Source organism: Anser anser (assembly GCF_964211835.1).
Source record: "Anser anser genome assembly, chromosome: 8".
NCBI classification, from domain to species: domain Eukaryota; kingdom Metazoa; phylum Chordata; class Aves; order Anseriformes; family Anatidae; genus Anser; species Anser anser.
The window spans coordinates 26,222,990-26,236,013 of NC_139728.1; the positions used below are offsets into that span (position 1 = coordinate 26,222,990).

Consider the following 13,024-nt stretch of genomic DNA (forward strand, 5'->3'; position numbering starts at 1 on the left):
TGCGGCGCCGCCCGGGGAGGGCGCTGAGGGGACCGGCGGCTGCCTCCCGCCGCCTGCCCCGCTCCTCGCCCCTCACGGCCCCGCAGCCCCTCGGCCGGCCGAGCTCCGCCCGCTCGCCGCCCCACCTCCAGCCCGGGTGCCGGCGGAGCTGAGACAGCGGGCAGCCCCGCGGGCGGCCACGGCACGATGAGCGCCGAGTGCAGCAGCTACCTTAACGCCGACAAGGTGCTGGTGAGCGGGTTCAGCTGCCCGCGGGCGGGCGGCGACGCCCGCGCCGTGTATTGCTGCGGCTTCCAGGACGTCAAGTATTGCTGCGATGACCCCCACAGCTTCTTCCCCTACGAGCACAGCTACATGTGGTGGCTCAGGTAGGGGAGCAGCGGCGCCCGCCCTGCCCCGGCATGGAGGTGGGGGATCCGCCGGCGAGGCTGGGTGGCTGCTCCGGAGGGTGAGGGACCCGTGTTGGTCCGGACTTGCCTGAGAGTCTATTTCTGAGGTACTTGTAGCCTTTCAGGCTGCATTTGCTTCCAAAAGGGGCTTCTGCTTGCGCCACGGTGGGTTTTGGAGGAGATGGCTCGTGGTACCTGCAGTGAGGCACTGGGAGATGCTCGGTGCCTGTGGACGGAGCATCCCTCCATGCTTTTGGTGTGAGGGGAACTTGGGTCTTGTGGCCAGAGCTTGTACGCTGGTCTGTGCATAAAGTTCTAGTGACTTCAACTACTTTTCTGTGTGTGTAGTAAGATCTAACATTGAATAAGTTTCTATTTGGAAAATGGCAGGTAACCATACTTATGCTCTCTGGGGTCCATCTGGATCTCCAGAGGTGCTGGTAGGGGAGCACACACCAGCCTGGTGCTGTCTGTGCCTGATTTCCCTCAGGCTGCCCAGCATCCCTGCTGGCTGTGTATTCCCTTATGGTCTTGTTATCCTCATGTGTACCTAAACCCTTTCTGGACTTGCTTCTGCAGTCCCAGTAGTACCAGTCACTACCTGCTCTTTGAGGATAGATCCCTCTACTAGCTTTATAGAAGGAAAGCTTCTATAGTTTTGTTTCCTGGTAATTTTCTGGAGTGCCCTCTAGCATTGTGAGATTTAGTGAACAACAACTGCATGTTTAGTTAATGCACAACGCTCAAAACTTTATAAGCGTTTGCATCAGCTCTCAGCTTTCATCTTTCCAAACTTAAACAGTCCTAGTGGTTCAGTCTTTAAAGTCCTATTCCATTTTAGGTTATCCTTGGGCTACTCTGTCCCATTGATGGTTTTAGTTGCCTTTTCACAGTGCTGTTCTTGAGGTGTGTAATCTGGAGCTGCATACTCAAGATGTGTGGGTAAGGCAAGGTTTTACACAGTGGCAAAATGTTGCCTTCAGTCTTGGTCTCAAAATCCTTCCTTTTGACGGCTGATGCTTTGTTGATGTCTTTGGCTGTTGCTTCATGTTGATACTGATTTTATTGAACTGTCACTGACTCTAAAATATTTTTTCTTGCGTTCAGAACTGGCAGTTCTGACTTAATCATCTAGGCTTGGTTGTGTATATTTTCTCAGTAGGTTATGTACATTGAAGTTCGTCTGCATTGTTTTTGCCTGCTCAGTTGGTTTCCTGTGAGCCTTCTAGCACTCCCTGCCCTCATAGAATATGATCGCTTGTAGTAGCTTAGGGTCATCAAACTCAGACTTTGTTCTTTTCCAGGTCATAGATGAAGACTGAATAAAAAGTCTCAGCACTGACTTTTTGTACTGGAAAGGGACTACCTAGCCCTGTGCTTTGCTCCTTATTCTTTTAAGCCATTTTGGATCTGGAACAGAATACTTTCCCCAATCCTGTGTCAGTTCAGTCTTTTTAGTCCCACCTCCTGTGTGTGGGTTATAGTTAGATTTTTCAAAAAGCCGTTGGCAATGTATGCAGGGTTCCTTTATCCATCTGCCTATTGACACTTCACAGACTCCTTCCCACAGGTTAGTGAGGCAGTATTTTCCCCCTGCAGTGATGCCGACTGTTTTACAGAAGCTTGTGTCTGGAAGCAGTCAGCACCAGGAGTTTCCTGAGGGCACAGCGTGGTAAGAAGGTGGCTGAGGAGGTGACCTCACTAGCAAGGGACCTGTCCCTTGTATCCAGGTGAGGTGAGCAGGACAGGCCTGGTCGGAGCAGTAGCCAGGACCAGACACATCCCTGTGACTGCCAGACAAGTCCAGTGTGATGACACAGGCCCAAGGGCAAGCTGAGAAATCAAGTGAGCAAGTCAGGGGTAGGTCTGGAGACAGTAACCAGTCAGTCACAGCCTGGTTATCCCCACCTGGCAAGCCCAAGGTCAGATCAGGAGGTAAATCTGCAAGTGAGGGCCTGGATCAACGTGGATTGGCCTGGTGCAGGGTAAGAGCCTCAGCTTAATGGCAGCTCCCAAGGGAAGGAGAAACAGAGAAGCAGACCCCTCAGAGCTCAGAGAGCTCTCCTGAGGGCCACCAGCTGTATAGGCTTGGTCCTGAGTGTCCAGGCCACTGGGTAAGTGGGTGCTTAGGGTGCTGTGTTTATCTCTTGGCTTAGTGGTCTTACTCTTTTTTTATGGACCTTTTTCTTGCCCAAGTGGAAGTCAGGCTTGCTAGTCTAGCTTTTGGTTTCACCCCTAGAGCCCTATGTTAGCTTGGAGTTGCATCTCCAGTCTGCTAGTCCTCTGACAGAGTGCCTTATGTGGAGTGCCTTGGCCAGCAGTCCTGCAATTTCACATGAGAATTCCTTCAGGGCTCTTGCTGTCCAGTACTGTAGACTTACCAAATACTAGACAAGTTAAATGAGAACGTATAATTATTTAAAACCTAGTTTGTCTGATATTGAACATGTGTTTCCCAAGCATCTTCATCTCAGACTGACAGAACTGTTCAGCTTTCCTGCTGTAAGAGGATGTTCCCAAGTGTCCTTCTTACATTTTTCTCATTGAATAACCATGCTATTTAACTTCATATGGTATAATTTTTTGGATAGTCTGTTTTGGTCATGGGAAGCCTTCTTAAGAGGGCAGAACTAATGTATAATGAAGATTTGTTATGCTCTTGCACCAGGATTGGTGTAATGAAGGCTGTTAAAGCTAGGTCTTTCAGAAAGTACTTCAAAGGGCAAAATCCTATGAGAGGCTCTAATGAAGTACCTCTCTGAAGGAACTTCACTTACAAAGATCTTCTAGGGTCTGAGAAGTGACTGCTAAGCCTCTGAGTCAGAAATTTGGGCCAAAACTTTGAAACTTCAGGATTTGTTCCTTTTTTTTGTTGTTGCTGTTCCTTTTTTCAATATGGCGGCCCTAAGCTATTGATGGGGTCTGAGGAAACTGCAGTTGGTGTGGTTTTGGTTGTGCTTAAATTCTGCCATAATTGTTTTTATTCCTCATAGAGAAAAGGCAAATAAATGTAATTTACTTCTCTAAGCAAATTAACTGAATGGTTAGATTCTGTTTACTGAAGTGCTTTCCCAGTAACAAATCAAAGGACAATTTTTAGTTCCTAACACGCTGGAAGCTGTACAGTATTGCAGCACCTTAAGCAGTATATATTTGTACATGACAGCTCCATTAGGCATTTAAAGAAAACATGTTTAAAATAACACTTTTCTGATTGCTCTCAATATTTTGGTGATCCATGCTTTGCTTGTCTTTGTTTCAGGCTGTTGCCTACATCAGAACCATAAGTTAAAATAATCCTTCAAGTGCTTATTACAGCTTTTGAGGGTGCACTTTTAAGACTTAACCCTTAAGTCTTAAAATTCTTCAAGAGTTTGTCAAACCCAGCCAAGATAAGTCTGGAGATTGTGAAACTACTGGTAAAGGGAAAGGAGCTGAAAGATCCTCTAGGGAAACTGTTGCAAGCTTTTCTTTACTCCAGAGCTTGAAATTCCTCATCCTGCATCTTCCTTTGCTTGGCTGCACTCATTAATTTCAAAGCAGTGGCTGAATGCACCACCAAGTGGTTGGTGGTATCTCAGGGATTACTTCTGTTTGACACACCAGAAACAGCTTCAGGCAGTTAATGTGCGTTTCTGTTGTGTTTTTCCTGCTGTGGGAGACACATTGCCAAACCACTTGGCAGCCAGCTCTGACAGAAGTAATTCCTGAAGAAACCAGCAGCCTAGGCAACCTGAAGCGATTGTTTCTTGCAGGCTTATGGTATTATTTTTTTTGCCAAATCACTACTGTCTGTACTAAGTTTATAGCTATATGCTTCACTTGGCAAAACTGAACCTTCTTTTCCCTTCCCACTCTTGCAAGAACTGATCTTTGAAGTGTTCCCTAACACCTGCTGTCCTTGGAGCTGCTGGACAATCACAAAAATATATATATATCTTTGAGCAACTCTTACAAGTTACATAGTTTTTAAACTTTTTATCTGTAATATTAGTTGTTTCTTGGTTATCCTCTTTTTTTTTTTCCTTGGTAGTTAAGATCAAGTAATGTTTTATCTCTTTTGGTTTGTGGTCTTAGGTGCTCTTTCTACCTTTCTGGAAAAGCTGACCTCAGTGAGGAAAAGCGAAGGATGTCTTTTCCTGTGTCAAGTCAGGAGCCCATGGAACAGGGAAGGGAACACTAGCAAAAAGGTAGCAGTGTGCAGAATTTGCCAGAAGGTTTTGCAGCTTCTGAAACACAAAACAGATGCTAGAAATCACTAGTGAGCAGAGCACTGAACAGGTTACCCTTCAGAGCTATGTACACGCACTTAGGACATCTTTACCTCCAAACTGAGTGGAAGGGGGAAGTGCTGAGTAGGTAGCACTTGGATTGAACTGTGATGCTGTTGTGTTTGGTCAATACCTTTTGTTTAAAAATCTTAAGATTCTTTTTTGTCATTGCTCAAAGTTTATTTTGCAAGTGGTATGGCTTCTTTCAGTATCAAATAGAATTACAGCATCCATTCCAAAGTCTTTTCTGTTAGCTTCATATAATATTTGATTAAAACTGAGGCAGGCCAAATATAGCTCTCATTCAGGGTACTTCATTAACACCTGTAGAACCACAGTGACCTAATGCTCTAGCCAGGCTTTGCTCAGCTGTACAGATCTTTGTGAGAGTGTTTTGGCTTTCCAAAATAGCAAGTCTTTTATTCCTGTCTGCCCGTTCTTCCAGTCTTCTGTTAATATTTATCAGTTGCTTCTCAAGAACTACGTATGGTACATCACTGCAGCAATGGTATTAGGAACATTTGTTTCACTCAGATCCAGATGACTCATGAGCTTCCTTTTAATCTTTCGGTGGACGTACTGCATCTGCTTAGCCAATATTTAAATTGTTCCTAGCTGTTGTTGGTGTGGACGGACTAGTTCTAAGGACTAAAAATAGCTGCAGGTGTCTGCTGAGCCTCCACCGCAAGAAATGTTGACCCACAAAGGAGCTCTCCGGACAGCACAGAGGGAGCCCTGGGGAGCCTGCAGATGGTGAAGCCTCTCTGCTCAATAAAGCCTCTGGCAGTGCAGGTGTGGCAGCGCTACATGTGTGTACATGGAGCTCAGTGTTAACAGCACCAGCGATGCTTGTGGTATGGCTGTGTCATTGCTGTATGTAGAAAAAACCTGGGAGAGCTTTGTTTGGTCTGGGGATCTTCTGTCAAACTTACAGTTGCTCATGTTGTGTAAATGGCACCAGGATTACCCCTAGGCCTTCACAGCTGCTTTTTTGCTAGGTCTGAGGGTGGGTGGGGAATTGTTAATGCTAGTGAGGCCGCAGCTGTGGACAAGAGCAACTTTTAAGTTTTCTTGTTTAATATCTGTGCTGCCAGAAGCCTGATCTTGAAGACTCATCCTGAGACCTGTGGGCTGTTATGTGGATTGCTGTGTAGACTTTAAACACCTACTGTTTAAAGTGAAGATGGCAAAATCTTTTTAACAAGAGCTTTACATTACTACTAGGTGGAGTAATTGCTGGAGAAGGCAGGGGACCTGCTGAAGGGTTGTCTTTATTTTCAGGGAAGGGTGATCATTAAAATGATGGCTATTTTGGTATTTTGTTTGATAACTATCTTAACCATTAAAAAAAAAGTCACTGTCTTAGGATGCTTCAGTGTTCAGAAATGTAGAAGGCATTTTAAATTCCCCTGAATTAATTCAATAAATTAAAAATAAAAATCTCACTCCCAAACTTTAACCCCAAATCAACCTTTTAGAAATTAATAATACACTCTAAGAGGTCTGATTGCTTCAGCACATTGAGAACAATCTGGTATTGACATACTATGTTTGAAAACTAAGTACAACCTGATTCTTAATTGCTGATTGCTTTAGGAAGTGATATCTAGGATGTCTGTATTTGGTTTTGTGGTGCCAATTTCCATTTTTTGGGTAAGATCTCTTCACATTGCTGCTGCATAACAAGCATTTTTAGCGATGTGTAACCTATTATAAATCTTTGATTTGTAATAGGAAATATTGGAGAGTTTTCCCCAGAACTGTTTTTTCTTACCTTTGCTGTTCATAGCTCACAAGGTATCTTGCACAATAATAATGCTAAGGCATTGTTGTTGCACAGTGCTCAGCTGTATCGCTTAACTTTGTCATCTGTCTCTGCATGGAGGAGAGCTACAACTGAAGTAATGGATGCCTGAATAGAAGGAAAAAAAAGTAATATGTACCTGATTTAGCCAGCTTTAGAACAGCTGACTCTGCTTAACATTTGGATAGGAGATAAGCAACTTCTTTTGTCCTGCACTGCAGACTGTTATTTGAAAGAAATCTTAAAATAGGGCTAATACTAACAGAATGAAAAAGCACAGATACCTATTTCTGAAGAACCTCCCGGTATGTGTTACTTTCTTGCATGGAATCAATCAGCTTTGGAGATCGTTCTTGGTTTGGCTGCTCGCCTCAGCCCAGTGTAGTGCATTGCTTCTGTTTTGTCCTTGGAGTCAAGATGTTTCAAATGAAAAAATGAGGCCAGAACCCATGTGAGATCCCTGATTGTAAGAATGTCATCAAATGCCATATTAATCAGAACGTTGCCAGCCTCTATGCTCTGTTTGAGCCAAAAAATATACTTAATATGTTCATGTAAAACTCTAGGGTTTTTTTGTCACTAGAGTTCTTACCATAGAACTGAAGACGTTAATCTCTATCCTTTTTCTATGTTAAAACTGTAAATATGCTGGGGTAGTAATATAAGGATTCTTGAGCCTCAAACTGTGATCCAAGTGCCACTGTTTAATTTCTTAAGTCTTTGGCTTGGTCTGTAGAACCAGAGACAGGTACACTGAAAGCACTGAGTAGCCCAAGAGTATAGTGAATGACAGGTGGGCTGTATTGCAGTTGGCCCTTTATTTCAGCATGAAAATTTTTTATTAGGAAAAGACTTGAAAAGAAGGATTGGAAATAAGGAAACTACTAAAGACACTGCTGTATGTACATACACTTTCTCACTGAGTGACTATGGAAGCAGTATAAAGTAACTTCTCTCCTGCGGATGTAATATCCTGGTAAAATCTGAAGATACTGCCATGTGTTTGGCCTCCTGAATATTCTCTTTCTGCCTGTTTGATGCCTTAATGTGTAAATTACTTAATTGTTAGTTTTACAAAGATCGTAGAAGAAGGTGGTGAAGTTGCCATCCTTGAAGGTATTTGAGATGTATGGATGTGGCATTTAGGGACATGGTTTAGCAGTGGACTTGTAGTACTGGGAGGATGGTTGGACTTGATGATCTTAAAGGTCTTTTCCAACCTAAATGATTTTGTGATTCTCCCACCTTAATTCAAGATACTTTGTATTAACCAAGAGGCACAACAATGATCACAGTACTCCACCCCGATCTACAGAGCTGCTAGTAGAACTGAATAATGTGGCTTTCACATTTATCCTGTTTTTTTAATGGACATGTCAGCCTTGGAGAAAAGCCTGTTACAAACAAGTACTTTGCTTAAAGTCCTATGATAAGCTTTTCTTGCAATAAATGTGGTATTTCAGGTTGAAAATGCAGCTTTAATAGTCATGTTTGAGAAGAAAGGAGTTTGCATCAACTGCCTGGAGCTCTGGAATTCCACTTTGTGTTTGCATGTGATATTTAGCAACTCTCTCAAAATTGGTCAAAATTCTGCTAAGGAATTGCAAAAATTGGGGAAAGTTAAAGCAAAAAAAAAGGCAAAAAAAAGACTATTTTTTTCAGTAGCTTGCATTAATTCTCTTGTTGAAATACCTTGATTTTTTTTGTCTATTTGGGAAGACCATTGTTAATTTTCTCAGCTTTTGCACAGATAGTAATGTTGTGTGAAGGCTGTGCATCCTTCAGACTGTACTTTTAATTGGGAAGCACAGTGCCTGTATTCCCGAATTTGGTTTATCTGGGAATATGCACTGCTTTGGAGTAGTTTGGTTCGCTGGCATCAGTTACTGCATTAAGTTCTTTCTGATTTTCATAAACTTAATTGAAATCAAGCTGAGGGATACTATGCATAGGTTACGTGAAAAATCACAAAGGGCCTGGTGTTCAACTGCTGTGTAATGTCATCAGCCCTTTTGAGGGCAAAGAAATAATGCAGTATATGCAAACTAAGTATTGAGCTCTAAATTTCTATGTACGGTAAAAATATGCAGCCATTCCCTCACCTGTGTACATGTAAACTCTGGGCATCATCCTGACCACTACTTCGATGGCTATCCCAGCATGTTTTTACACCTAATTTCTTTGTTTTCTCTCTTAGCATTGGAGCGCTTGTGGGCCTGTCAATAGCAGCAGTGGTCCTGTTTGCTTTTATCATCACTGTGTGTGTTCTCTGTTACTTGTTTATCAGCACAAAGCCTCGCAGCAAGCTGGATACAGGCTTACACTTACAGATGGCAGGTAAGGCTGGATATTGACAGAATAAAGCTTTTCCTCTGGAGGAGATAACGTTCCATCAAAAACACCTGTGGAGAATCCAACCATACATTTTCTTTCTGATGGTGGCCTTAGGATGTAGTCAATTTATTTTGCTATATTCTAAACGAAATCTGTAATGAACTCAAATGAAAATATTTAGCACAAGCTTAATATATTTAATTAGCAGGAAGAATGTAAAATTTCACAATCCTTATTAAGGATGCAACAAATAAATCCCATCATCAGCAAGAGGCTGAATGAGTTAGTTGTTCTGGATTTCCTGTCCAAGTACACAAACATATGGTAGTGATTTCATTCTAGGGATAAGAATCTCAAAAGTTTTAAATGCATTTCCTTGTCAGGGAGGAATAATTCTTTTTCATGCCTTACATTTGTGCCCAGACAGTGGATGAGCAGACACCTACAGGAACAATGCATGTCACCTACTGGTGCAGGAGAACCTGTGGCTACTTCAGCCAGTATTTGTGGCTTAGACTTTAATGCTGACTAAAAGCTTTGGGTTTCACAATTCTTTCCAAAGATGACATTCTTGATGGTCAGTTGTATTAACACTTATTTTTAATTAATTAAAAGAATTAGATCATTTATGCAGGTTAGCCAGTACAATACATTATCCACTGACTACAAAGGTCACCTTGTTGGGTATTAGTTAGAAATTAATGTTCTCAGTTGAATACAAATCTGAGAGAACCGAGGAAGCATTGGCATAAGTTGACATTGCTTTAGTAGCATACATGCATGTTATCAGATCAGTGGCAGAAAGAGAAGCTTCTGCTCTAAGAGTACAGTTGTCTGATCACAGAGCTGGAGTAGAAGCAGGCATGGCTAGGCTTACGTAAGATTTATTTTCACATATAAGTGAGAAACGTACACATGTGAAATCTGGTTGCAAGTTCTGATGGCAGGAAGTGGTGTGATAAGTTTCAGCTTTTGTTGTGGACTTCCTAAATGTTTAAATTTGGCTTTAGTTAGTTCAACCAGTAAAGTTTTAGGAAATAAAGTGAATGTTTGTTCTCTTGTTGGATTTTATTTGCTTAGGCCTTATAAGTAGAACAAGATGAAAAAGGGAAATAATTCATGGAAAGAAGTCTCTTGCTTTCTCCCTTATCAACTCAAATTCAACCTTTTTTTTTTACTAGCTATTAAAGTGCTTCAACGTACCTGAATGGCAATAGATGACCAATGAGTTATTGTAATTATAGCCTATGAGACAGTATTAAGCATCCAGATGAATGTCTAACTCAGCCTACTTCATACCACACTTCCTACATCTTGTTTTGTTTTCCAGAGAATGCAGTTTATAGGGCTTTCAGGAAATGCAAAGCCTCCTTTGGAGCTACTTAAGCTGAGCAAGCTGTCAAAGCAAAAGTCACACATTCAGCAAACTGCTACTAATCTGCAAATTGAAAACTTGACACCTGTCCTGGAGAGAGACAGTGGAAATAGCGCCTGCTACCTAGAGAAGCCTAAATAAACGCTTGAGTGGGATGAACAAAATGCCCAGTGAACTCTTACAAGATGGCTGTATTTTAATTATAAACTGGCATTATGCTTTTGAATGTTTTGCTGTTTAACTTTTTCCCTCAGGTTTTTCTGCTGTGTTATTAGCTCTTGGTCTATTCTATTGCCAGGACAGCAGTGTTTCTCATGCTTTGTATTTCTGTGCCAGACTGCAGGGTTCACGTAGGTATTCTCTTTCTCAGTTCCAGGTATTAGGATTCACGATGTTGAGAGATCTGTGTTTTCCTAACCATCTCCCATGTTGTTTTGAGCTTTATTCAGACTGCATTGCTTTGCGTTTAAGTGCTGGTTTGACTTTTTCCTTGTCCTGTTTTCACTTTTATTATATTGCTGCTTTGACTGCTCTGAATGGCAATTATTTAACACTGAAGTTCTGATAGCTTTAGCTGTTGATGAGGTAGACTGCCAGAAATTGAAAGCCCATTGCTTTGCCAAGGTTGAGAGATCTTTGAAAAAGCTGAAGGATTTCATTGACAAGCCTGAGTGCTTATCTTCATCATGCCTGGGTTTCTTTTGCGTGGAAGTTATGCAAGACCAGAGTCTCTTATGAGTTGGCTGGTTAGCTGCTTTCAGGCCTAAGGAACAATAAAAGCAGCCTCTCTTCTGCTCTTTCTATAGGCAATAAAAATGAAAGCAATTTTTAGGAGCTTCAGAAGCTTTTAGGCCTCAGGATGATGGGTTCTACCTGGGAACTTAGTTTAGCCCTGCTTTTTCTGAACTAGAGTAGTCTTGCCTTTGGATGAAGGCTGTCTCACATCAGATGGTGTACAGTGTCAGTACCCCTGCAGCATTCAGTGCATGCTCATTTATGAAAGCAGTACTTATATGCATTTTCACTCAAAATGTATCATCTCAGATGGAGTTTTGTATTTCATTAAACATACGATTGATTATTGTATGCCTTACTTCCCTCATACAGTAGTCAAAAAGTTGGTTATTGCGTGGCTCAGACTTGCTAAATATAGAAAGTAGAATTGTTGAATTTTTACATAAGTAATTTAAAGTTTGTTAGTAAATATAACAATAAGATAGATGTGCAAATTTTATTAAAATTTCAGATTCTGCAAAAGGCTTATCAGCTAGAATTTGCCTGTTTAGCTTTGAGCAATGGTCTTCAATGTTTTTTCTAGTGCAATGGGTACTTCTATGTATTACTACTTGTAACTATTAGAATAATAATCGTACTTGTTTTACTAAATGCTCTTGTTTTTCAGACAGTGAGGCTAGAGGGAGTTCTATATGTTAAAAAATACAAGTACTGGATGGATGCTACCAGTGCTGTATGGAAACAGGTATGGTAATAACACTTTTCCACCATTCTCTATTGTATCTTTATATCCTTTGCTCTGTTCAGTACGTAGTGATGCAGATCGGAAAAGTGTTCTTCAAAGTGCTATGGTTCTTTATTTGGGTTTTTAGCTTTGCGAAAAGCACTAACAAAAGGCTGGGGGACCTTGAGTCACACTTGCAGACCTTATAACCATCTCTGCATGACATACACGCATACTCCTTTGTGAAGATACGCAAGAGATGACTGCGTTGTCGTGAACAGAAATTTTGATTTACTTGTACACGAGTACTTCATGGTTGTAGGCTAGAGAACATTACATTCCCCTGATGGTGTCTTTGTCCTTTCCCTGGTGCAGTCCAAGCTGCACTAGACCTTACTAAGGATGCAGCCATTGTAAGTTATTCAAAAGAAATTCTTCTGTAATGAACTGGTAGAAAGGCTTCTGTATGGCAAAGGGTAAGAGCAGTGAAGTATCTGGTAGTTTAGTCATATTCTGTTTTTTGGTGATGCTGCCTATGAGTGCTGAGTCAAGTCTGATAGAGAAATGAACAGGGTTATCATGCAAAAAATGAGGCTTCATATGCTAACTTGATTTTTATGCTGAAATCATGTTTAAAGGTCAAACTGCCTATGGCACAGACCGTGCAAAATAGTATTTAAAATGTACTCCAATACAGAAGAATTGTACTTCAGACTTGAGAGGAATTAATGAATAATGCAGAAGACTTCAGATGGCACGAAACATTATTTCCCTTTCTGCAGGGGGGTGAAAGCTTATGGCTAAACATCACAGAATGTGAGGAATCCATGCCATAGATTGGTATTGTCTGTCCCAGAAATAAATTGGTCCTGTTTGCTCAGCAGTTGTTCTTGGATCAGTAGGAAAGTAAATGTGTCAGTTTCCTGCTTTGTGTATTTTCTCCTGTACCCTTAAAAAAAGCCATCCTGTCCATCATAAGTGCAAAGGCATCCTTCTCAACACTCTTACCAGCAGAACAAGTAGGTTTAGATTGCTTGTCCTGCTATTTTTGTTACCTTATTTTTTAAGGGTAACAAAACTCATTTTGAAACTTCAATCCCCTCTACACACTTTTCCTGCTGTGGCAAAGGAAATGCATAGTGGGAGAAAAATGCCATAGGAGGACTTAAAAGGCTCCTGCAGCCCTCCGTAGTAAGAAAATCCAAAAATGTCTGAGGCAGGCACTGAGTACTTAGATGAGACCACAGTTCAGGTCTATGGATGGAGCCTTGCTTTCTGTAAGGCCAGGAGCCTCTCATTTCATTGTGCCTCAGTTTGCCTGCTTTCTTCCATGCTATAGAGACTGATGTATGTGGAAGTGCTCTGAAATGTAGCCTGCTAAACACTTGCTTA

General features: G+C 41.7%; 1 protein-coding gene across 2 annotated transcripts in view; it reads left to right on the forward strand.

Annotated features, from left to right (window-relative positions):
- Positions 1 to 4: 4 nt before the first annotated feature.
- SHISAL2A (shisa like 2A) overlaps positions 5 to 13,024 on the forward strand; it is a 17,255-nt gene continuing 4,235 nt past the window's right edge. Inside the window, exons 1-3 of one of the 2 annotated variants that reach the window (XM_083847044.1) lie at positions 5 to 368; positions 8,662 to 8,801; positions 11,580 to 11,653. In XM_083847044.1, coding sequence (XP_083703170.1) covers positions 187 to 368; positions 8,662 to 8,801; positions 11,580 to 11,653 — 396 coding nt within the window. In that variant the 5' untranslated portion in view covers positions 5 to 186. Of the gene's footprint in view, positions 369 to 8,661; positions 8,802 to 11,575; positions 11,654 to 13,024 lie in introns of both variants that reach the window. The other variant, XM_083847045.1, reaches the window with a different exon arrangement.